A 23,859-nucleotide genomic window follows, 5' to 3' on the forward strand; every position below is an offset into this window, starting at 1 on the left:
AGATCCCTGGAAGTGTTCAAGGCCTGGAGCTTTAAGCAACTTAGTCTAGTGGAAGGTGTCCCTGTTCATGGCAGGATGTTGGAACCAGATGATCTTTAAGGTCCTGTCCAACCAAAACCATGCTATGGTTCTAAGATAGTTGATGCATATCATTTATCTTATTTTTTTTTTATTAAAAAAATTAAAATCCTAATATTTAAAATAACTTTTATTTGTAATTACTCCATGTAGCTAATCCAGACTGCAGAAGTGCAGTGTACCTCAGAATTTCATCTGGAATTGTTAATTTTACATGGAAATGGGTTTAGTTTTCATGTCAGACTTCTCTTCTTTGGTGTGTGTAATGGCAGGCATTTCTTTCATGTGTTTTTAATGGGTGGTTTTAAAAGATTCCTTGAGTGTCTTGCTGATGCAATGGTGATTAGTTGTGATCGGGATTCCAGCATATGTCCAACACATAATTATTCTAAAACAGTAAGAGAGCTGATATAGTGCTCTTTATAAGGTATAATGACAAGTATCTTTAATCAGTGTGTTCAGGGCACCATTTGTGATAATTACTGATGAGGTCTTTAATCTTCTGTCGCCTGAAGATAAATGGTTGGTCTTTAGAAAGAACTAAAAGGTTTTCTAGCTGTAGCAGAAAACATGGTAACTAATAATGTGACAATAACTGGTTTGTTTAATCATTTGCATATTTCTTTTCTGTGGTCGTTACTTTTTGATCTGGCATATGCAGAGTACGGCAAGGCAATGATCTGCATTATGATAGAGTTCAAAACTGAGATTAATTTGGGTTTAGGCCTGAAACATGGTGTTGAAAAAGCTCTGCAACATTTTTGTTGTGGGTGTTCAATGAAAATGTTATGAAATCATCTGGAGATTCTTGTGAGAATTCAGATAGGAGGGTGATGGAGTCTTGTTCTGGACAAAATACTCAGGAATTGCTCATATTGGACTGAAAATTTATTCCTTTTGTAAAGCATTAGAATTTGCCTAGAAGTTGCACTTTTCAATTCAGTTTTTTACTATTTTTTGCTTATGTATTGGGAAGAATCAGTCTGCTGCATTCTCTTTCCAAATCTTCCTATTTCTCTGCAGACCACTGTGAAAAAGTAAATCACACCTAGACTTGTATAACTGAAAACAGTTTTATTATGGTTAATTTAGAGAGTTGTGAATAGGGTGGTAAAAGGCAGACCAAGCATGGAGAATTTCTTTCTCTTTTACAACTGCCATTACAGTGATATACTGAAGAATTTATTTGGCTCCTCTCACCAAAATTTCTCACTTTGGGGCTGAAATCCACTGGTGTGGTTTGTACAGTCATTTACTTGGCCGACATTCTTGCAATTCAAGTTTTTCCTCTCTACTGATTTCAGCTTTGATTTTTCAGGAAATTTATATGAGGGGGCTTGGGAGATATGTTTTGTTTTGGTTTGTTTTTTTTCCCTTTCTTTCCTGAAGTGCAGGGGCAGCAGGAACAGCCTTTCTGCTCCTCACTTCCGGAATCAGACTTGACTGTTCTCTACCTTTTGAAAGAGCGCTCTATGATTCACTTTTTCTTTCTTGTCAGTATTTTTTCCCAGTGGTACTTGGTTGAAAAATCATGTTCATACGCCCTAAAGAACACTACAATAATTCCTACTGACTGATGATGAGAGAATTCTTGAAGAGAGACCTAATCAACTCTCATAACTTCTGAGCTGATGGCCTTTCCAGAAGGAGTAGAAATGCCAACAACATCACAGTCCAGATCTGTCATCTGGAAGCCAACTCTTTGCTATTGGCAAATATCCCAGACAGCAGCTCTGGGACTGAGGAATGAGAAAAGAGATTCCCTCTTTTTCCAACCACTTTGTCTTGTTTTGTGGAAACAAATCTTTAAGTGACAGCAAAAGCCTATACCTCTGTTCACAGTTATCATGTCTGTCCTAATGATCCAAGAAACAGTTTCACAGCTGATAAGAATTAAAAGTTTTGGTGCAGTGCTTGGCAGGAACACTTAGAAGTGCAGTCTCTGCAATTTCAGTTTGTGCAAAAACGACTGACACTGTGCCAGTGATCTCACAAATTCTCCAAGAATCAGACAAGTTTCAGCAGTTCTGACAAAAAGAAAAGAATAGGCTAAGAGAATAGAGATGGGTCAGTGTGTTATGATTCTCAAAAGTATTGCCAAGTGGAGACAGAGGTGTATTACATTAGACAGAAGTTCAGCTAATATAGATAAAGCAATTTTTTAAAAGTTTCATGGAAAGATAAGAGTAATTTTAGAAGATCTTCAGTACAAGAATAACTTCTGAAGATGACTTAACCACGTGTTCTGAATCTGTATTCAAGTGTTGTGATGAGTGACAAAAAAAACCTAACAAAACAATTTAGATTATAATTGGGTAATGCTTTGAGGAAACTCTTTGCATAACCAGGAAAAGTGTGTAAGTATTCATGCAGTTACATATATGAGTATTTAGATAAGAATATAGGTCTAAAGATTTGTTTAGAGTAAGCCAGACACAGTCACATGTGTATGAGCTTCCACTACTTCTTTGACTAGCATAAACCTTGAGAAATCAAGCTTCCAGTCAGCCAGATTTTACAGCAGTATTTATCTCTGCTGTTCCCAGCTTTACGGTATGGTATTTGAATAGGGTCTGATGTATTGTTAATGTCTGTGCACTCAGTCACTGTATGATCCCAGGTTATCTGGGTGTGTCATGAAGTGTGTCATTCATCTGTAGCCTCCAGTTCCTAACAGGTCAGATAAAGCTAACAGTCTACTCCCATCACTTTTCCTCCTTGTCCTGTTCATAGACTCACAGAATAGTTTGGGTTGGAAGAACCTTTAAAGGTCATCTGCTGCAATCTCCCTACAATGAGCAGGGACATCGCCAGCTAGATGAGGAGGTTCATAGCTCTGTCAAACCTGGCCTTGAATGTTTCCAGGGATGGGACATCTACCACCTCTCTGGGCACCCTGGTTCAGTGTCTCAGCACCCTCCTCATAAAAAATACCATCCTTGTATCTAGTCTGAATGTACCTTCTCTTAGTTTTAGACCATTACTCTTTGTCCTATTGCAACAGGCCCCACCAAAAAGTCTGTCCCTATCTTTAAGTCCCCATTAAGCATTGAAAGGTTGCTATAAAGCCTCCCAAGATATTCCCAAACTCTTTTCATGTGCAAGATAAAGCCATAAAGTCAGTTGAAGGCACTATATGTCTGCTCTTTGATGACCCAAGGCAAAAGCAATTGTCATCTCTCAGGTTTTTATTGATGCAATCAACAATGTCTCTGTTGGAATAAGGTCTACCTGGCATTAGTAGACAGAGTTGGTTGATAAGAAGCGGGGGGGAAAGGCTGAGCAGGACAGAGGGGAGCACCCCAAAGCAGTGTTAAGTCATATTTTTTGCAGGTGATAAAGCTCTGTTTTTGTTCTATGTATTGGGTTTCTTTTGTAAACAAACACAGTTTGACTCTCCAGAGCTGTCAGTCAGTCAGTCTCTTTCTCCTCTACTAAACTCATTAAAAGTATTTTATTTAAAATCATAAAGTGAGGACCTGCAGAATAAATGGTAAGGTACTCACAGCTCATGAAATTTGATTGTATCTGAGTGTAAATTACTTGAGGGCTGGTATATGTACTATGCATAATACTGGAGGTATCTACTAGGCTAGGAAAATGAACCTGTGAAAATGTAATAGTTATACAAATTTATACAGTTCCAGCTATTCAAAAGTGGCCCATTTTATAGCAGTAAATTGTAGCAGATTAATGTAATTGCCTTAAAGTTATATACCCTGGAAAGTTTCTGATTAGCCATTACTTCTCTTTCAGTGTTAAAATACAAATTGTTGATTTCTGTAGGGATAAAAAGTACTGTATATTGTTTTATAGTTGGCTCTGCAGTTTGATGTATGTTTGCATGCATGTGAAAGGCCTATAAATGATTCATTGCCTAAAAGTATCATAAGTGAAGAGTTCAGGAACGTGGCATAATGACAGGATTAGATGTTGAGCTGTTTCCTGACAGCAAAAGGCATAGAAACCACATCCTCCCCCCACATCAAAGAAACCAGAGCAGCATTACAGCATCTGGGCCAAAGAGCAGCAATTTTTGTGCAGACTTATTGTTTGCAAGAAGGAAGGTGCCTTTAGGACAAACTGTAAATGATTTTTCTGGGTATCATTGGTTGAAATAAAATAATACTCATTAAAAACAGGCCTTGAAATGTTTCTAAAAGAAAAGTATAATGGAACCCATTTGATCACTTTGAAGACTCAATTACCTGAAGTGAATCCCTGAGTGATGGGATTCTCTGAGCTGCAGAATTATCTTCAGCAAAATGACTGGGGAAGGAATGGAACATGGATTTGACTTAGTTTTACAAGCAACCTCGAAGTAGAATCTTTCAAGAGATCATCTGCTGGTTATCTTTTGCAATACAATAATGGAAAAATAGCACATTTAGACCCAATAAAGGCATTATCACCTTCCCATTTCTGTAGACCATAAGAGAGCTGGTATAACACATCGCTGGAAGGTGCTTCTGTGAACTTTGTAGGATTTGACATGATTGTGCAAAATGACAGCACTGACAGTTCCTGAAGTCCTTGTTCTGAAAGGATGGGAACTGTGAGGGCTGTGGCATAAACCAATACTTGGACAATTTAAGGAAGACTTTGCCTGAAGGCATGCAATTTCTGAAGCTGTCAGGGCTTAGCCTTATATTTGTTTTCTTTACTTCTGTCCTGTCGGTGAGTATTTGATACTTGACTGTGATCGGTTGTAAAGCACAAGACTTGCTGGATTTCTCTCCTGATCCAGTTTGACAGAGCCTATACAAGTCAACATATTTTACTCACCTCTTTGGGGAAAAATGAGAAGTCAATCATGAACCAAGTAGAAACATTGGGATATGCAAGAGTATTTGTAAATAATAATAATAATAATAATAATAATAATAATAATAATAATAATAATAAATAATGTTATCAACATAGATATGATTTCTTCCCACTTGCATATGAATCATAGGAACCTACTTGGTAACACTTGTGGCTGTGTAACAGACTGAAGGAAACAATAAAATAAAAAATCTACCTTAGTAACAAAATGTCAAACTACTTAAAAAATGAACCCATAAAGGTTGAAGTAATTTGTCACTGTCAAAAGACAGTTAAATATTTCCTTTTTAGCTATTGTTTGACATTGTTGCTAATGTTTAAATTTACCAAGCTGAGGAAGAGATCGGAAATAGTGTTGTCAGTGTTTTATTTTTTATCTCCATTTGCAAAGACAAAGCTAATTAACCAGCATGCAGCTACTGCTCTGATTATAGGCATCTCCATGGTGAATTCTTGGCAAAACTCTCAAATAAATAGATTGGGGTGGGCACGGATGGCATCACATCTCTTCTCTCCTATGAGATGCTGTGTGATCAAGAACCAAAATGACCCACTAGGAACCTGTTTTCAGATAGTACCTATTGTAAAAGAAACCAGGCCTGAGGGAACAGAATACCAGGTTTCAAAGTGTCCACCTGCAGTAGTAGCTTGGAAAGCAAATGGTGAAATTTATAAGCATCCTGTTTATAGGCAGGATTAACAACATATCACAAATCCCAAGGGGCTCATGTCCCTATACCCTTTATATTAAAATAATTTACAAGTCTTCTTGATGGCACCATACCATGTTGCAAGACTGTAGATATATGTTCCCCAAATCTAATACCAGTGAGTGTTGATTAAAGCAAAGGGTCAGGCCATCAGTTGATGGGGAATGTAGACAAATATACAGGGTTTTTTATTTTTTTTTTGTGTGTGTCTGGCCTCTTGGAATTCTAGGTTTCTCAAGAAAAAACAAATATATCCTATTTTATACTGCATTTATATGATGCTTGAATAATGGTCCTCACATTTTGCTTGTGGCAGCATGAAACTCATAAAGTCCTTTTTGACAAAATGCAAACAGGAAATGAGGAAATTCATCACCTCATTTGAGTGGAACTTGATTTTTTATCATCCCTTTAATATCCTTCCTGCACTTTTGTCCTGTCTGGTTCTTTATATATTCCTTTCTTTGGACAGGAGGATCCCTGTCTTTACCTTTGAGTCTTTCCTTCTTAGCAAATTCTGCTTCTACTTGTAAGTTTTACACCAGTCATGAAATAAGAGGTACAGAAACAAAATACTACTTAGAGCAACCAGCAATCCATCTTCTCCCATTTCTCATTACACATATTCTAAAGAAAGATTCCATTCTTATGCCTCCATCTAATTTCTCCTTCTCTATACATGAGGATCCAAGTCCACTTTGTCATCAAATTCTCCACTTGCTAGCTGTGGGTGCTGTTTGTCTCTGCTCAACTTATAAGTAAGGCTGATCCATAGTCAGTAGGCTGCACCAGTGAGCTCACTTTATAATTCAAATATTTTTCTCTAACTCAAGTTACTGCTGCGAATAACTTGAGCATGATTTGTGTACCCGTAGGGTCATAAGTACCAGAACATCCTGGCTGATATATTTTACTGCACCTTCAGATTCAAAATAAACAACAATAAGCTTAGTCTTCAAGATAAACAAATTTTTCAGGCTGCAATAACACTAAACCCCCATCCTTTATCTTATGACAAGTTGATGTTCCTGTGTTTGAAGTAAATAATTCTTCCTCAATATATGGACATATTTGTAGCTGAGAACAGTTTTATTTTAAGAGAGTAGCGAGATGTCAAGTGGTTGGGTTTTTTAGGTTTAAAAGTAATAATACTATACCTTAGAAATAGAACTCATCAAATACTTGATCCCTTTGATATTTAATTTTGAAGCAATTTCTGTGAGCATTTTGGGAAGGTAAAAAAGGAACCAAACTTCATGAAGCCTGAAATTGAGTAGCAGTGGTACAAGTGTAGTGAGACTGGTGTTATTTCTAAAATTTGAATGGAATACCAGTGATGTAGTCAGCCTGGTTCTCCTCTTACATGTCATGTCCATTGACATGGTATTTTCCTAACAAGAGGGAGATCCTAAATACTGTGGTCAAAGAAAGAAGGGAAGTGATGTGTACGCTGAGCTCAGTCCACCACCTCTGTGGGAAACTGTGAAACAGGCATGTACTATAGTGGGCGGGAATATATTTTCCATGCAAACATCCCCTCTGCATCCTACTGTTTACTATTCCCCATGTTAGATAATTGCTATGGCGTTCTTTGCTATGTTACATGACTCGGCACATAATAGTTTATTGAGTTTCATAATGTACAGGTGATCTTAAGGTATGATTCAATTTGTATTTGTAGTACATTAAGAGGTTTGTTGTAAAAGGTTTTTTATGATGTTTAAGTGACAAGTCTTGAAATGTGAAGTCAGAATAACGAATAACTAAGAAAATGTCTTTTAAAAAAAAGAGGAAAAAATCATGTCACTCTGAACAAGGAAATACTTCTTTCTAAGCTGACTTAACACATACCTTTTTTTCCCAGTTTGGGCACTGAATTGTAAAATCAATTATTCCTGTGGCTCTTGTCATTTGTGAACAGAGATCCAAGCCTAAAGTCACTTTCTCTCTGGCAGTGACAGCCAGTACATAATAGAGCCTGGCATTTCTAAATAGGAAGCTGTGGTCCTTGTTGTTACTTTTATTAAATAAAGAGCATTTCAGAGTGACCATTTGCTTTGGGTCTGTGCTTCAGAAGGCAACATGGAGAAAAGTAGTTTGATAGAAGTTCACTGTGTTTAATGGCATATTCTGACTAACGCTATGAGAGAAATGGCATCTACAAGAGAACTGAATTTAATTTGTTCATTAAGTCCAAACTGGCCCACGTGCATTGGAAAACTATCTTCAGTTGGGTCTTGTGTCAGCCATGGCCATACTCTCCTGCATGGACATGAACGCTGTGAGGACAAGATGAGACCTTTACATCCCTCCACACCACTTCCATCTCAGGTCCATCGAGTTCCTAGTTTTTCTATAAATTAGAGTATTTCCCAGTCTCACATTAGACCCAAACAAATACATGCTCTGGGACTGGTTGTCAGCTTCTTGGAGTCAGCAGTTACTCTGAGAGAAGAATCTGAATCATGATGTCTGAAACATTTGTCCTGTCTGAGAGAAGAAAATACCTCTTCAAATTCAGGATACCACAGTTATGTCTGTTTAAAACTGCATGATTTTTTTTTAATAAGTTCTGAGGGGGGAACTTCTTTGCCCATCTCTGAATTGTCTGCATCCGAGCTTCTAGTTTGTTTCCTTCATACACAGTCTGTAGAAAGAAAGGAGCATTTCTGGAGAGTAGTGCATTATGAGGATGGTGAAGAGGGAATTTTTGCAAGGGCATGTGATAAGACAAGGGGGAATGGTTTTAAGCTGAAAGAGGGCAGATTTTGATTGGATATGCAAAGAAATTCTTTCCTGTGACGGTGGTGAGGCCCTGGCACAGGTTGCTGAGAGAAGTTGTGGATGCCTCAGCTGTGGAAGTGTTCACAGACAAGTTGGATGGGGCTCTGAGCAACCTGATCTAGTGAAAGGTGTCCCTGCCTATGGTGAGGATTTGGAATTGGATGACCTTTAAGAGCACTTCCAAACCAAACCATTTCATGATTCTATAACATCAGCATTTGAAGTAGAGTGGATGAACTGTGTTCCAAAAATGCCTGCTCCTCTCTATCTGCTGTGAAAGGATTCCAGGCTGATAAGTTGAGCTGGACATGTTTACAGTCTAAATACAAAAGTTTTGCTAGATACTAATCTCACTATTCTTATGTAAGCAAACTGTGACATGTATTAGAGCTTTGATCATTGACCCTTTTGTAATTAATTGCAAACATTTGTGAACAAAACCATTAATATACTATAAAGTCCAGGGACACACTTATTTGTTTGTTTAGATATTTAGTTATTTATTCATGTACTTAATATCCAACAGTATATAGCATTGATGTAAAGAGAAAAAACTCTTCTACCAGCTGCTAATCTGTATGATTACATAACATAAAGCCATTTCCACCCCAGCCAGAGCCACAGCTGAACATATCCTTCCCTGCTGCTAGGTATACAAATTGAATCAAAGCATTTTTGGCATTTTCTGATGACCTGAATGTCAATTTTGATGGCCTAACTGTGTTAATGTCACTGAACAGGATTTCCTTATGTGTGTGTGAGTGTGTACATACAGGTGGAAGAGACAAAAATATGTTAACAAGTGTCCTTTAAAAACTGACTGGTTTTATGCTGCTGCCTGCAATGATGAGTAATAACGAGGCAGCTCTTCAGCTCAGGGGTCCTTGTTTGATCACAGAAGCAGGAGTGGATTTGTTTCCTTATCTGTGAGTAGGCAACATGGACTCTCTTTAATCAGGAAGGACAATGTATTAAGGCCCTTTTTGATGTCTCTGCTGTTTTATTTTTGTTTAGGAGATCAGAATTTACACCTTAATGTGTATGTATTAATAAATATTTAATTTATAATTGCATATAAAGACCAGCTTTCTTTCTTTCTATCTATCTATCTGCCCCCCTTTTTTGCATAAACAATTATATTCAAATATTGTTTCTCCATAAAATTGTAATTATTCAGTGTTGCTGTATCATCTCTTAGCCCAAGGATATCTCAGTTTGCTTTGTGAACGTTCTCTCCACAGATTTCATAATAACAGTATGAAGATATGGACTAGTATGTGTCATTTTCATACTTGTATCTCACAGAGGGAAGTTAAAGCATACTCGGGCGTAATAGTGAATGGGGTGACATCAGCCTGACGTTGTCACCAGTGGGGTTTCACAGGGCTCCATCCTCGGCCCAGTTTTCTTCAACATCTTCTGTGAGCTCTTCAGTGCTCACAGAACTCGAAGAAATACTAAGTTTGCTGACAACAGTAAATTGGGAGTAGCTGTGGACTCCCTCAGGGGTAGGGAGGCCCTCAACAAAATAGAGAGATGGGCAATCACCAACAATATAAAGTTTAACAAGGGTGAGTTCCAGATTCTGCACCTGGGGTGGGGCAACCCCAGATGTACGGACAGATTGGGGAATGAGATGCTGGAAAGCAGTGCCAAGAAAGGGACCTGGGGGTCCTGGTCGATGGCAAGTTGAATATGAGTCAGCAGTGCCCTGGCAGCCAGGAGGGCCAACCCTGTCCTGAGCGGCATCAGGCAAAGAATCACCGTCTGGGGGAGGGAGTGGATTATCTTGGTCTGCTCTGCGGCAGCCTCACCTGGAATATTGTGACGGTTTCGGACACCATGATATAAGAAAGATATTAAGCCATTAGAGAGCATCCAAAGAAGGGATATGAAGATTTTGAAGGGTTACAAAGATGGTAAAGGGCCTTGAGGGGAAGCTGTATGAGGAGCCGCTGAGGGCACTTGGCTTCTGCAGCCCAGAGAAGGGGAGACTGAGGGGAGACCTCATTGCAGTTACAACTTCCTCAGGAGAGGAAGAGGAGGGGCAGGTGCTGATCTCTTCTCTGTGGTGACCAGTGATAGGACCTGAAGTTGTGTCAGGGGAGGTGTAGGTTGGACATTAGGACAAGATTCTTCCCCCAGAGGGTAGCTGGGCACTGGAACAGGGCAGTGGTCACAGCACCAAGCCTGATAGTTCAAGTGTTCAGACAATACTCTCAGGCACAAGGTGATTCTTGGGGTGTCCCATGCAGGGCCAGGAGTTGGACTCGATAATCCTTGTGGGTCCCTTCGAACTCAGCATGTTCCACGATTCTATGATCTATGATTCATACAACTTTTCTTGTGCCAGATGATTCAGTGCTCATCTTGGAAGAAGTATGCCTCCTGTCAGACACTGTTCTGACTTTCATGAGACATTTTCCCCTGTGCTTAATTTACTGCTAAAACAATGTTTTTACGGCTTTAATTTTCTCTGTGGTGATGTATAACCCTAGAGATCAGGTGGAGGAAATGGATTTTTCCCCCTTTTTATTTATCATTATCAGAATTGTTCAAAAACTTCTATAGAATACCCTACATGTGCTTTTACATTAAAAACCATCAAGATTGTAGGCATTCATTATGAGATAAAGGATATAATGTAACCTCAGGTTCAGTTTTAAAAAAGATGTGGGAAATAAACTTCAGTCTATTCTAAGCTAGGGAGATTTCAGAACTTGGCATCATTTTTATTGAATAGAAATTAAAAAAAAATTGGGAAATGTTTCCTAAAATAAAAATCTGGAAAAAAACCTACAAGAAAACAAAACACCTATGCATGAATTAAAACATGTTGGGATTTTTGCCCTTTAAATTCTACAATATATTGCAATATGAACGTGATCTTAATTTAAAAAAAAAAAGGCGAGAAAGCCAGAAATTATATTTTGAATGAAAAATCAAAATGCTTTATTTTTTTCTAAGAGAGTCAGTATGAGATATTTGGATCTTTGTCAGTGGTTTTTCAGATTTTTGTGCTAGAATAACTTCAAGGGAAATTGGTGTGAACTGTGAAGCATTTTTGTTTACTAGAATAAGAGAATGATATTTTTAGATGGAATTTTTTCTATCAAATACTTTCTTGGTAACTTCTTCCTCATCCACTTGTAATTAAGAAATCTACAGTCTGTGTTTAGAACAGTAACTTCTAGTATTGAAACCACGAGACACAATCATTAGAGCCAACCAGCATAATTCTCTTCTACCTGTTCAGAGGATGTTCTTTTTCAAACCTTGTTTCTTATTTTTCAAGGGTCTCAAGTCAAATACTTTCTACCTGCTAATTTTATACAAAGTGTAAATTATCACTAAATCTGACTGCAATGTCAATTTTTTTTTCTACTGCATTATAATTCCAGTGGTTTTGGCAAAATAGCTCCAAATTTTAGGGGTAATATAAATGTCAAATTGTATCTTGTATTTATGAAATACCAACCTATGTTTTCTTACAAAACAGATTTAGTGACAAGTATAGCATAAAGCATTCCATATATTGTCAATGGTTTTTAACTATTTTCCTTTATTGACATTTTAGTGTCATTAATGTAACAGAAATCAAATTTAAATATAATATAATTATTTTATTTTTATTTTAGAGCTTTGGTTAATGAACCATCATATCAAATAGCAGGCCAGTAAATCCCCTAATCTTTGTTCGTGAAGCCCAGCCACAAGGATGATGAAATCAATACAAACAAAGCCATTTATTAAGTTGATAGGTGATGCACCTTCAAGTGCATCCTAGTCTACTATATCTGTTCATCTTAAATGTTTGGTTCCAGGTTTTACTTTGTTTAATGGAAAACACTTAATTTTCCCAGTTTTCCCTAACTGTTTCTCCCATAAGCTTGCTGTATTCCTGTTATTGGATATTAAAGGAAAGAGGTTTATAGGAGCTAGCTTATGTGGTTGTCATCCAACCCTCAAGAAAGTTCTGTGTTCACAAATCTGCTGCTGATAGATGGAGAACAGAGACATGCATTGTTTTGCTGCCAGATAGGATCAAAGTTTGTGTACCATGCCTACTGTATGTAGTCTGTGTTTCCTCTGTTAGATAAATATTCATTTTTTTTCCTTGGCTGCCCATTTTTACCACACCTTTAGATATTTCATGACTTTTTCTCTATCTGAAAGAGGGATAAATTCAGCCACCACTTAGAAAATCGTTGGGAGCACTGGCAGAGTGACACGTACACAGACAGCATCTTGAACACGCCGTGTTTGCTGAGGAAATGAGGCTGAGAAGAAACAGAATGTCACCACAGAATGGCATCCACAAATTGTGCCACTGTGGACTTCCATGGATTTGAACTATGGTTTATTTTCATATTTACCAGTAATTTTTCACTGCCTGGCACAGGAATCTAGAAGTTTGTGTTGATGAATGAATTAATGAGGGGGAGTTGTTTTGGTTTGGCATTTTTCCATAGCTTATTGGAGATGTAAATATGCATATTTACACACATATGGAATCATAGAATCGTTAAGGTTGGAAAAGACATTTAAAATCCTCAAGTCCAACTGTCAACTCAGCACCACCATCATGTTCACCATTAAACTGTGTCCTCAAGTGCCACATCCACATGCTTTTCGAACACTTCCAGGAATGATGATTCCACCACTTCCCTTCACGTGAAAAGGGAACATCTGTGGTTTCTCAGCATGAAATAAAATATGGTTAAAGGAGGGAAAGAATAGAAGGTCAGGATAAATGAAAAACTAAAATAATTTTAACCATTTAGTAAATCTGTGTTTACTTTCTATCTCTGTGGAGGGTTAGCAGACTATCTCTTTTTATTGAGGTCTCTGTCTTAACTGCAATATAAGTAATATGAATATTTTAGAAATTATGCTTTTGAAAGACTTTTCAGCTTGTATGATACAAAACATTTTAGCATCAGTGTCAAGGGGTATGAATTTAAGTGTTAAGTGTGTTATAAATATGAAGTTCAAGTTCATCCTATAGTTCTGGAATAGTAGGGTGTCAAGGCTCTGTCTGTGTGGACACCCAGTGCATTTAGGTGTTAATCCACTGGTGGTCCAGGAACTCCTCTGTTTATCAGCTGTATAGATGAGATAATGAATCAACCTGAGAGAAGGAGGCAACAACAAATCAGCACTAACCCATTGCTGTAGAACCTTTCTGGGTGGGAATTTTGGTCAGACAACTTGTGTGCTTTGGCACAGTGACAAACACCCTGAGGGTTCCCAGAGCTTCTGGTGGGAGGTTCCTGAGGCAGAAACCAAACACAGATGAGACTCCTGTGGTTGGCCATTGGGAAATATTCCTGCAGAGGTCTTTCTAGAGCAGTCTTTCATAAACAGTTGAGATATTAATGGTTTCACAGGGAATTTAAGATATTCAAGGACAATCGATGACGCATGTGGTGGAGTGGTCACAGAAGACCACAGAGGTTTTGTTATTTTTTATTGGTTTTTTTTTTTTCCTTAAAAAACCTTTACAGATATAAATATCTATGAAATAATTAACAAGTATAAGAAACTGGCATAATAAAAGTTGCATGATGCAACTCCTGGTTCCCTTTCTGGTTTGCTTTTTTTTTTCCCCCATTAATTATAAAATAAATTATCTCTCTTTGTCATTTGTGTTCCTACATATGTGAAAGAGTATTCTTCAGTTCACATCCTTCAGTCACACCTCTAATTATCAGAATTTTTAATCATTTAATCCTCTTGCTTTTAGAAAAAAAAATGATAATGAGGTGTGAACACTCAATTCCAGCTCAAACCATAACTATAATTTCATTTCCAACCACCAAATAACAGGAAATCTCCTACCTTAGAAAACAGCGTCCAAAGTAGAGATGAAGAAATTCCTTGATCCTTGAGTTTGCAGCTACAATGAAATTTACATGTTAGAGGATCAAAATGGACTTGCAGATGAATGGGCAGGTGCTCTGGGCTCAGAAATTGTATTCATCTTGGGATGTTGACATTTATTCCTCTGTTCCCGACTGTTCTCTAGATCTCTCACAGAAGTAGGTAAAGTAGGCTAGATCTCTCTGCTACTGGAATACTGTTGGAAACTGCAAAACTTGTCTAGTTAGTCTGGAATGGTTTTTTAGTATCCTAAAATTCTTGACAAGCAATTTGAATCTGAATTGTGGAATGTGTTAAGAATTAAATTAAACATAAAGGGTCTCATTTACCAGCTGTTAGTGCTGTTGTTGAACATTGTATGTACTTAACATAACTTATGAAATTGCTTTAATACAAAACAAATACAAGCTACTTACTGTATATTACAAAGAATAAAATCCAGTCGGTGCCTTTTGATACTAGATGGACTCAGTATACTGGAAGTGCATATCCACAAATTGTTCTCTGCATTTAAATAATGAATTGGCATGAACCTTATTTAATGAAGGTGTTTGCTTTTTGCAAGTAATTTTCCTTTCTCTTGTTATAAAGGAAAAGTACATTTACAAAGCAATACACTCTAATTACAGGAGAAATCTGTTGACTGAAAAAAGCTTTACACGGGAAACCTTTTCATTTAAAAAGCTGATTTATTTAAATGTATTCAGCGGGGATATTGCCCAGAATCTTTAATTTTTTTTGAGTCGTTGATATTGCAGGCTATTTTACTTGGCTGGGTAAATCTAGCAGAACATCTTAGAGGATAGATGGACAAAGGACAGTGACAGTCCAGTGTTGGGGTCTAGCTTTGCACAACATGATCAAATTGAACCGAAGCCTTTGTATTTCCAAAACAATAGGCAGTTGTTTTTATCTGACATTTGACGAGGTTTTTCTTTATGTGATCATGCAGTGGGAGGTCTCCTTACCCATGGCAGGGGGGTTGGAACTAGGTGATCTTTAAGGTCTTTCCAATCCAAATCATTCTATGATTCTATGCTTGATGATGATCATTTCACAGTAAAAAGAGAAATGGAGGAATTAAGCCTATATTCACATGATTTTTCATGAGAAGAGAGCTTAAGATTGAGAGAGTTTATGGCCTTTGGAAGAAGGGCTAGGAAACTCAAAAGGGTGTTGTGAGGTTATGCAGGGAGAAAATTAGAACAGTCAAAGCCCAACTAGAATTTAATTTGGCTACTACTTAAAAGACAATGGAAAATATTCATATAAATACATTCACAACAAAAGGAGGGCTAAGCAGAATTTCCATCTCGTATTGGATGAGTTTCCAGGCTGCCTCTTTTTTTCATCATATCTTGGCTTTCTTGAGCTTTTTTGCCTCTGATGATGTTGGCACAGTAGAAGAAATCATTTTTGTCAGTACTATTAGCTTCTGTGTTGTCATCCAGCTTTGCTATCAGAGTACCTTTAGGTCTTAAGTCTTGAAGTGAAATTTGTCAGGCATTCATGTCCTCCAAAAATTTTCAGAAATAGGAAAGGGCAAAAACCAGAAATACAGTCTACCATGACAGACAGAGAGGGTCTTGGACTAGGAAATCATGCAGATGCATTTTACAACCAGCATAGGAAAATCTGTCTACCTATATACTAATGGGATTAAAATAACAGTAGACCAAAAGAATTAGCTCAAAAGGTTATGAGAATTTTTACAAAGGAAACCAACATGTACTTTTGTAAGGGTCTTACAAGACCGGGGCAGCCATCAGCCTTTGTGCAAGATGGGATTGTCAGCTTCAGAATTAATTTTTTGTTTTAATAGGAGATTTGTTTAAACCAGAAGTAAACAAATATCTGTCCTCCTGATTCAAGAAACCTGGAAAGCTGAACTGTAGTTGTTTAATGGGTCATAGCCACTGTTTTTCCTGAGTGCTACTTTTACAATAGTGTTTTCCCTTAGAATAGTGTGCGAAATATTTGTTTCCGAACTTGATTTGCTAGTATTGTAGTCTGGATCCCTGTTTCAGGCTATAACCAAGGAAATAGGAAATAGGGGTTTACCTGAATAAATTAACAGAAGATGCAATTAAAATAGAGAGTGGGAAAGGTCTGCAATCTTTAGACCATCCCAAAGGAAGATATTTCTTGACGTTTCTCAGCTTACTGAACAGTGACGGATGAGCTGATTTAGCTGCAGCAGTTTATAAAATGGCATCACCTGACAGATGCCTGCCCTGCTGGGGTCCCTGCAGATGAGGATGCACAGACCTTAGTTCACATTAGTTTAAACTGTCCCTGAGGTGGGTTTAATAATCTCTCTAATGCCCTGCTCTGCATCCTGTATGTGTCTGACAACTTTCAGAAGAAGCAGCCCTGCGAGAGCAGTAATGTCTTTAGGTCACCGAAGGACCAGAAATTTGAAGCCTGTCCTCTTTTTTTCTGTCACACTCACTTTCCATCTTGACGAAAAGATTTTTAAATTAGGATGGATGTACCCATTAAACAAAAGGGTTTCAAAGCCAGTTGCCGTTTAATAGAATTTCATCAAAATGCCTCAGCTTAATGATATGGCCCCTTACTCATGCATGGCATGGCCTGGGCTGTGCAGTGCCGTTCCTCTCATGCAATGGCATTCTCGAAGCATAGCACCTTTCTTTGGCACAGATGCTCCTCCCAGAGAGCTGGGTCAGGAAGAGAAAAGAGATCTTGCAGCAATCTTTTCAGGCCTCTATCCAAACATATACCAACCATGTCTTACTGTAGTTTGAAGAAAGTTTCCATCACAATGGACAGCAATGTCAGAGGAAATCTTACGTGTCCGTTGTGGTTGTACTCAGTGCTCCTAATTCTGTGTCTACAGGGTAGAACCTGTGCTCAGTTGTTCTGTGCTTCCTTCATAATTAAGGGGAGAAAGTGACCACAGTTCAGTTGTTTTGAGATGTCAGTTTTGTGATGAAAACAATCATTCCCCAGCAACATGTTTTTATTTATCAGTTCTCCATCTCTCATCAGAGATGGTAGCTCAGAAACAGAGATCTAAGTTTACCTACATGAGTCCTTTTCTCAGAACCTGGAATTTTCTTACTGATGTTTTTAATGAAGATATTTGAAAATCTTTTTGCTTACATGCTTTCTCTTGAGGTGGAAGGTATAAAACTGGAACCTTTCACTGTGATAAGTACACTGATATAGTCTCTATTTAGTTAGTGCTTAATGTTAGAAGATGGTGTTCCTCCAGGGAGGGAGCAGAAAGAACAGCCTGTGTGGACTCAATATGATCCTACTTATGGAGAAAACCAATATTACTTTAGAGGACTGTACCATTTTCTAGTTGTACTTTTTCCATCCTAACAAATCTCCTTTTGCAGAATGAAGATCTAGACTGTATTGTACAGAATATGACCAAAATAGTGCAAAGAATCTGTTCTTTCTCTTGATTCCAGAGGATTCTGGAGCTCTGAAAAGTTTAATCGGGAGGTAACTTGTCTCTGATGGTAAAAAACCAACCTAGTCCCCCATATATATACTCTTGTTATTCAAGAATAAAAAATTCCTACAGTGACATCAATCCTAGAGTTTGCTGTAGAGTAAATAAGCAGATTTAGGTTGGCATTTAAAACATTCAGGAGACAGATTAGTAGGGCAATGAATCCAGATGACTGTTGCTTTTGCATGGGAGTATCTCTGAAACTAATTGTTTTGGAACTTAAAGGATTTTCAGAAATATCTGTAATTTTTGAATTTATATAAATATCACTTATTTCCTGAAATCCTTATTTGTAGGGTTAATCTACAGAAATGTTTGAAAGAGAGCACAAAACAGGTAAATTCCATTCATGGGGCTACAAAAGAGAAAGTAAAATTTGAGGTCATTCTCAACAAAAGCAGATAAGTTTTTCTGATGTAGGCAAAAAAAAGCAACCCTGTAAGGAGTTCCAGCAGTTTGAGGGAGACAATCCTTCCCCTCTCCTCAGAAATGGAGAGACGTGTCTGTGATCCTGTGCTCCTCAGTACAGGAGATGTATGGATTTATTTGAGCCAGTCATGCAAAAGGCACCAACATGTTCAGGGACAGGAGCATACAAGTTACAAGGACATACAAGGACAGGCCAAGAAACCTGCTCTTGTTAAGTCCAGAGAATTGAAGACTCAGGGGGGGGAAGTTACTGTCATTTGCAACTACCTTGATTAACAAAAAGAGAGAAGATGAAGCCACATCTTCTTGATGGCGAATGGGACGAGAGGCTACACACACACATGGTGAAACCTGGGAAATTCTGAATTCATATCAGACAAAAAAAAAATACTGTGAAGGTGGTAAAACCCTGGGACATTGTGCCAAAGAGGGAGTAGAATCCATCTCTTCAGAGATGTTCAAGACTTAGCAGGACCCAACATTAAGCAGCTTGATCTGATTAGACCTCTTTTAAGTAAGCAGTTGGACAAGGTCACCACTAAAGGTCCCCATTTAAATTATTCTAAATTACAACAATAATGACCAAGTTGTGCTGCTAATATGGAATGCCCAATGGACTGATTTTATTGTTTTGTTTTTCTTCCTTTTTTTTTTTTGATAGTGTTTCTTTCTATGTTTTACCACTAAGTAGATTGTTACAATAGTCTCCCTGTGCTTCAATAATTTGAAGTATCTGGTCTCTCAGAATTTTAATCAATTCAGTTTAGGATAAATTTGATAAAGTACCATGAGAGAAGCAGAAAAACACTAAAGAACTCAAAACTGAACTAATTGAGTAAGATTTTAAACATCTTTAGTTCACATAATTTTTGAGCCCACCTGCAGGTGCATTTTCCTATTACTTTTTATTTTTAGTTTGCAACTATAGTCTATGCCAAGAAAGGCTGAAAATAGACCTATTAAAATGTAGTCATGCATAACACCATGCTATAGCATTGATACAAACTATGAAATTAGCTCACATTCTTCCTTCTGTTCATCAGTGTAGCATTTAAATGCCAGATTAACTTAAACCTAAAAAAAAATCAGCAATGGATTGTAAAAGAGGGCATATTTTTATGACATTGTACATCAATCCACTTCCAATTTTCTATTGTTTCAATAGAAGCATCATTTCTTTATGCTCCCTTTTTCTATAATCTGTGATGAGAGTAAAAAATATTCATGCTGAGGCTGGAAGTTTTGAAACCTTTGAAAAACAACCAATTCCATCAATTATTATCAACCATCTCTCTGTGGGTCTAGATGAGCAGTTCCTTTTGTGTCTACCACAGAATGCTAATTAACTTCTTGAAGATTTAAGTGAGAAAGCTCAGGGGAACATCCCAGCTCAAGCTAAGAGGTTCGAAATGCAGGTTTTAGGGAAGTCAAAGGGAGAAAATTGCAGGACCTGCATCAGTATGTGGTTGGTGAAGCTTCTCTGTTGCTCCTGGAGATGCACAGATATTTGGACTGTCCAAAAAGGCAGTCAATATCTAGCTGGCATGTAAGAATTGTATTCTCACCCCACCAAGTGATAAGCAGTGGTCTAAATTTCAAATTGTCCATGTTTCACAAACCCATGGATTAATAAGTTGTTTTACTTTAAATCTAAACATTGCAAATTTCAAATATGAGTAATTTATACAAGAAAAAGAATTTTTTGACAGTAGTTAGAACTTCTGATTTATAGTGCCCTAATGCAAACTCAGATTATGTTCTAAGGATAAGTGATATTGTTTGGGAAATGTTTGTGATAACATGCTGTGATCTGTCCAGTTACATCTTCCCACAAGAGATATACTGATACAGACATTGATCTTGTAGTATGGAATGGCTCATATTTGTTGACAGGATGGCAATGCCATCTGCATTTTTTTTCACTAATACACATAACAAAGCAAAACATGATACCATCAAGCTATAGCCTTTGCAGGAGGGGATAAGAGGATAGGATGGAAAAGCAAAGTGAATGCAACCAACTTCATAGTCCTTTCCACCCCTTCTCCTCTGCCAGAGAGGGTGTGTTATGAGGAGAGACATTGGCTCCACAGTGGGACGTGTGTGATGGACAGAGATAGATTTCTCTGTTGGACTGTTTGCTCTGAGGGTCTTTTCATGTGGCAACATTACTGGGACCTAATAGTTTTGTTATGGTTTGGGCAAAATGAATGTGTGGAATTAGATGTTATTGGATTACACATCTAGCTAGTTAGGTGACTGGGAGGTTGGGATGGTTAAAATCTCTCTTTGTGGTCATCTGCTTGATTAGAGCCATAGAACCACAGAATCAGAATGGTTGGAAGGGACCTTAAAGACTATGTAGTTCCAACCCCCCTGACATGGACCAGGTTGCTTCAAGCCCCATCCACCCTGACCGTGAACACTTCAGGGATGGGGCAGCCGCAACTTCTCTGGGCAACCTGTTCAGTCCCTCAACACCCTCACAGTAAATAGTTTCTTCCTGATATCCAATATCTTTTAGTTTAAAGCCATTACCCCTTGTCCTATCACTATACACCCTTGTAAAAAGAAATGAAAGGCTCTCCATAGCTGGGGTTTTGTGGAAACCTCTAGCACAAGTTGAGACCATGAATTTTAATCTCTGTATTTTATTTTCTTGATATTTTTGCTTTGCAGGGCAGCTTTTATGTCCCATCTGAAAACTGCATGCAGCATGCATACAAATGGCATAAGGACCTCTGTCTTCTGCTCCTGAATGCTCAAAGAGGACTTCACACGTACTACACTCTCATAATGAATGAGATTCCTGATTTACCACAGTTGAAGTTGGGTAAGTGAACAGACATTTAAAATCACTGAATATTTTACAGTGCTGCATTATCAACACACATTTCAGTACCAAAATTCTTGGGTTGTTTAGAGAATTAAAAGGATTTTCATCTCTGTTTTCTGATAAGTATTTATTTTGACACACTGTCAAAATAAATCCTCAGCTTAGATGGATCCTTTTATAGAATGTGGCCCAATGTGTAGAGGGAGAAAATATTTTGATAAATTTCTCAAAATACTTGCCTTTCAGTGATTTTTCACCTCAGTTGCATTTTGAAAAGTGGAAATTCCAGTTCTGAATGTCCATGAAATCTAGGGAAGACTTTAACATAATTTTTTCCTGAGTAAACATTTTTTAAAAATTGAAAAGAAAAATCTGAAAGGTGATATGAGTGGTTTTGAATAATATTCTTTTCTTTATAATTCACAATGTATTTCTCCCTTACCAATTGCATCTTGCTCTTCAAAATTATTCTGATTTTCTTCCTAATTCAATTGTTTAATAGATTTTCTGGTTTTGGCAGAAGCTTTTTTTGTCTGGTCAGGCCTGTTAGGTACAATGTGAAAGTGCTGGTTGGATTTGCTGGATGGAGCTCTGCAATTTGTGTTTAGTCATCTTTGTAAGGACAGCATGAGCTCCTATGCAAATGAGAGACATTCCTGACTCATCCCTGCTCTCCCACCTGTTTCTTTGAATTCAAGAACTGTGACCCATAATTTCACATCTGCATTTTTGAGCTGTTGTGTTTCTGTGTGCAGGTTTTGAATTATCAGTTTGTTATATTGCAGAGATAATTACCTTCGGAGGGTCAATTGCATTGGTCAACAGGTTTTAAAAGGGAGTAAAATGCATTTTCCAGTATAGTGCTTGTATACAAGAACCATCAAAACCAATGCATTTCACACACTTATGGACTTGATAGCTCCTATTTTCCACTCCATGTCTTGTTTCCCATCATATATTTCTCTTCAAGGTAACCTAGAAGTCATAGGGTGTAAGAGCACATAATGTGTTACTCAATCCAGCTACGAGAGGAAAAAAAAAATTGCAGCATTTTAATTTGGAATTTATGAGCTCTCAGACAGAATACAACATGAAACAAAACTCCTGCTTCATGCATCTTGATTATCAGGCACATATAATAAAAGATTTGTGGCTCACTCAGGCAGGGTTATAGGTTGGGAGATGTAAGAGTTATGTTTCGTTGGTTGACCACAACTCCAGAACTGCCCCAGAGCACAGACAGGTTTTCTAAATAAAATTTGCTTGGATTTCAAATGACTACTGGTACTGAGGCAGGCACTGCATTTGCAAATGTACTTCTTGCAACACATGCAAATTTGCTAAATGCAAATACCCTTTTTAGCCTCTTGAGCAGAGTGCTATTTGTATCATTTTATTCACAGTCTGGAAATCTACTGAAGATTTGATTTTAAGGCTGATCTTCTGACACATGTTGGAAAACTCAATAAAATCATGGGGTGTAAGATTCACGCAGTGAGATGAATGTAAATCAAATTTTTATATCTGTCTCCTTACAACTATTGGGGTGAAACAGGCCCATTTAAAAATATGTTATCTAAGATAGGTAATGCTTTCTACTTTTGAGATGGCATGAAATGCACCTTGTAATTGCTATATTTATCCACTGACTAGGGGAAAAATGTAAATGACTCAGCTGTAACTACTGTATTGGTCAGAATAATCTCATCACAGGTTTCTACAGAAGTTTAAGACAAATCCAAGACTATAAATCTCTATACACTTCCTTAATTATTTTTTTCCTAGCTCCCTGAGTAGTATATTAAAAAAATAATATCTTAGTTTAGACATTAAAAATGGTAACAATTATTTCCCAAATTTTACCAGCTAAGATTAGGTCTTTTCAAGGTGCTCTGATCTTGGCCTGTCTTTTGCCATTTATTAGTACTATTTGAGAAGAGTCTTTTGGGGACTGGGCAGGGTATTGGCTTGTTAGTTATTCTGCCTTGTTCCTGCTTTGTTTTTTCACGGATACTATTAGAAAGTTCCGCATTGCAAAATCAAGCTGCCAAAGTTACAGAGTTGATTGATGTCCTCCTTTGGCTTATAGTCCACGGTGAATTTAAAGTGCAGTGTCCCTGTGCTGGATTCTCTCAGGACTGCACCAAAACACTGCTCCTTGCTGTAGTAATGAAGTGCTTCAAACTTCCCAAGGCAGTGCAGAGATGCACAATCTTTTACTAGTCAGGCATCTGGTATCGCTACACAGTCCTCTGTAACATGTCAGGAACCACCACTTCTTGCACGTCATTTGCTCAGACTTTGTATTCAGTTCTACAGTTGGTCATAAATACCAAAGGTTAATAAGAAAACTCCTAGCAAAAGAGAGAGTAGGCAACGAAAAGCCAAAAAAGCCAAATTCTGTTGTCTTTGTGTTCACAACAACAACTTCTACTGGTCTAGTGGTCTAGGTTTCACGAGCAGAAGTTGCACCTGCATCAGTACAAGGTGGGTTGTGGAGTGCCCACATCCAAAAAGGAACTCTCCTGTCAGGCAAGTGACAATTGACCGATTTCTCACATGAATAAACACCAGAGCATTAACATTTCACGTCTGCTGTTCTCAAACCTGATCTCTTTCTTTGTGTTTTTTCCCCAGAGGAGCTATCTGTGGAAGAGACGTTGTCCCAGCTTTGTATGGAGCTGCAGGTATTTTCTTCAGCAGAATCTGCCCATAGGTTTTTCAGGTCCATTTTTCAACTGCACTGAGACAGGCCACTCAAATATCAGAGCTGGGAGAAAGGAAGTTTGGTTCCATTAGAAAGTTTGTTTCTCTTCCACCAATTA

General features: G+C 37.8%; 1 protein-coding gene across 3 annotated transcripts in view; it reads left to right on the forward strand.

The window, feature by feature from the left end:
* The window catches only part of FAM135B (family with sequence similarity 135 member B), a 199,576-nt gene that overhangs the window by 148,868 nt on the left and 26,849 nt on the right, over positions 1–23,859 (forward strand). For all 3 annotated transcript variants that reach the window (XM_027645656.1, XM_027645657.1, XM_027645658.1), the window contains 2 exons: positions 20,878–21,031; positions 23,672–23,721. In XM_027645656.1, coding sequence (XP_027501457.1) covers positions 20,878–21,031; positions 23,672–23,721 — 204 coding nt within the window. The remainder of the gene's footprint in view (positions 1–20,877; positions 21,032–23,671; positions 23,722–23,859) is intronic.

This window comes from Corapipo altera, unplaced genomic scaffold (genome assembly GCF_003945725.1).
Source record: "Corapipo altera isolate COAL_440 unplaced genomic scaffold, ASM394572v1 51, whole genome shotgun sequence".
In the NCBI taxonomy this organism is placed as follows: Eukaryota; Metazoa; Chordata; class Aves; order Passeriformes; family Pipridae; genus Corapipo; species Corapipo altera.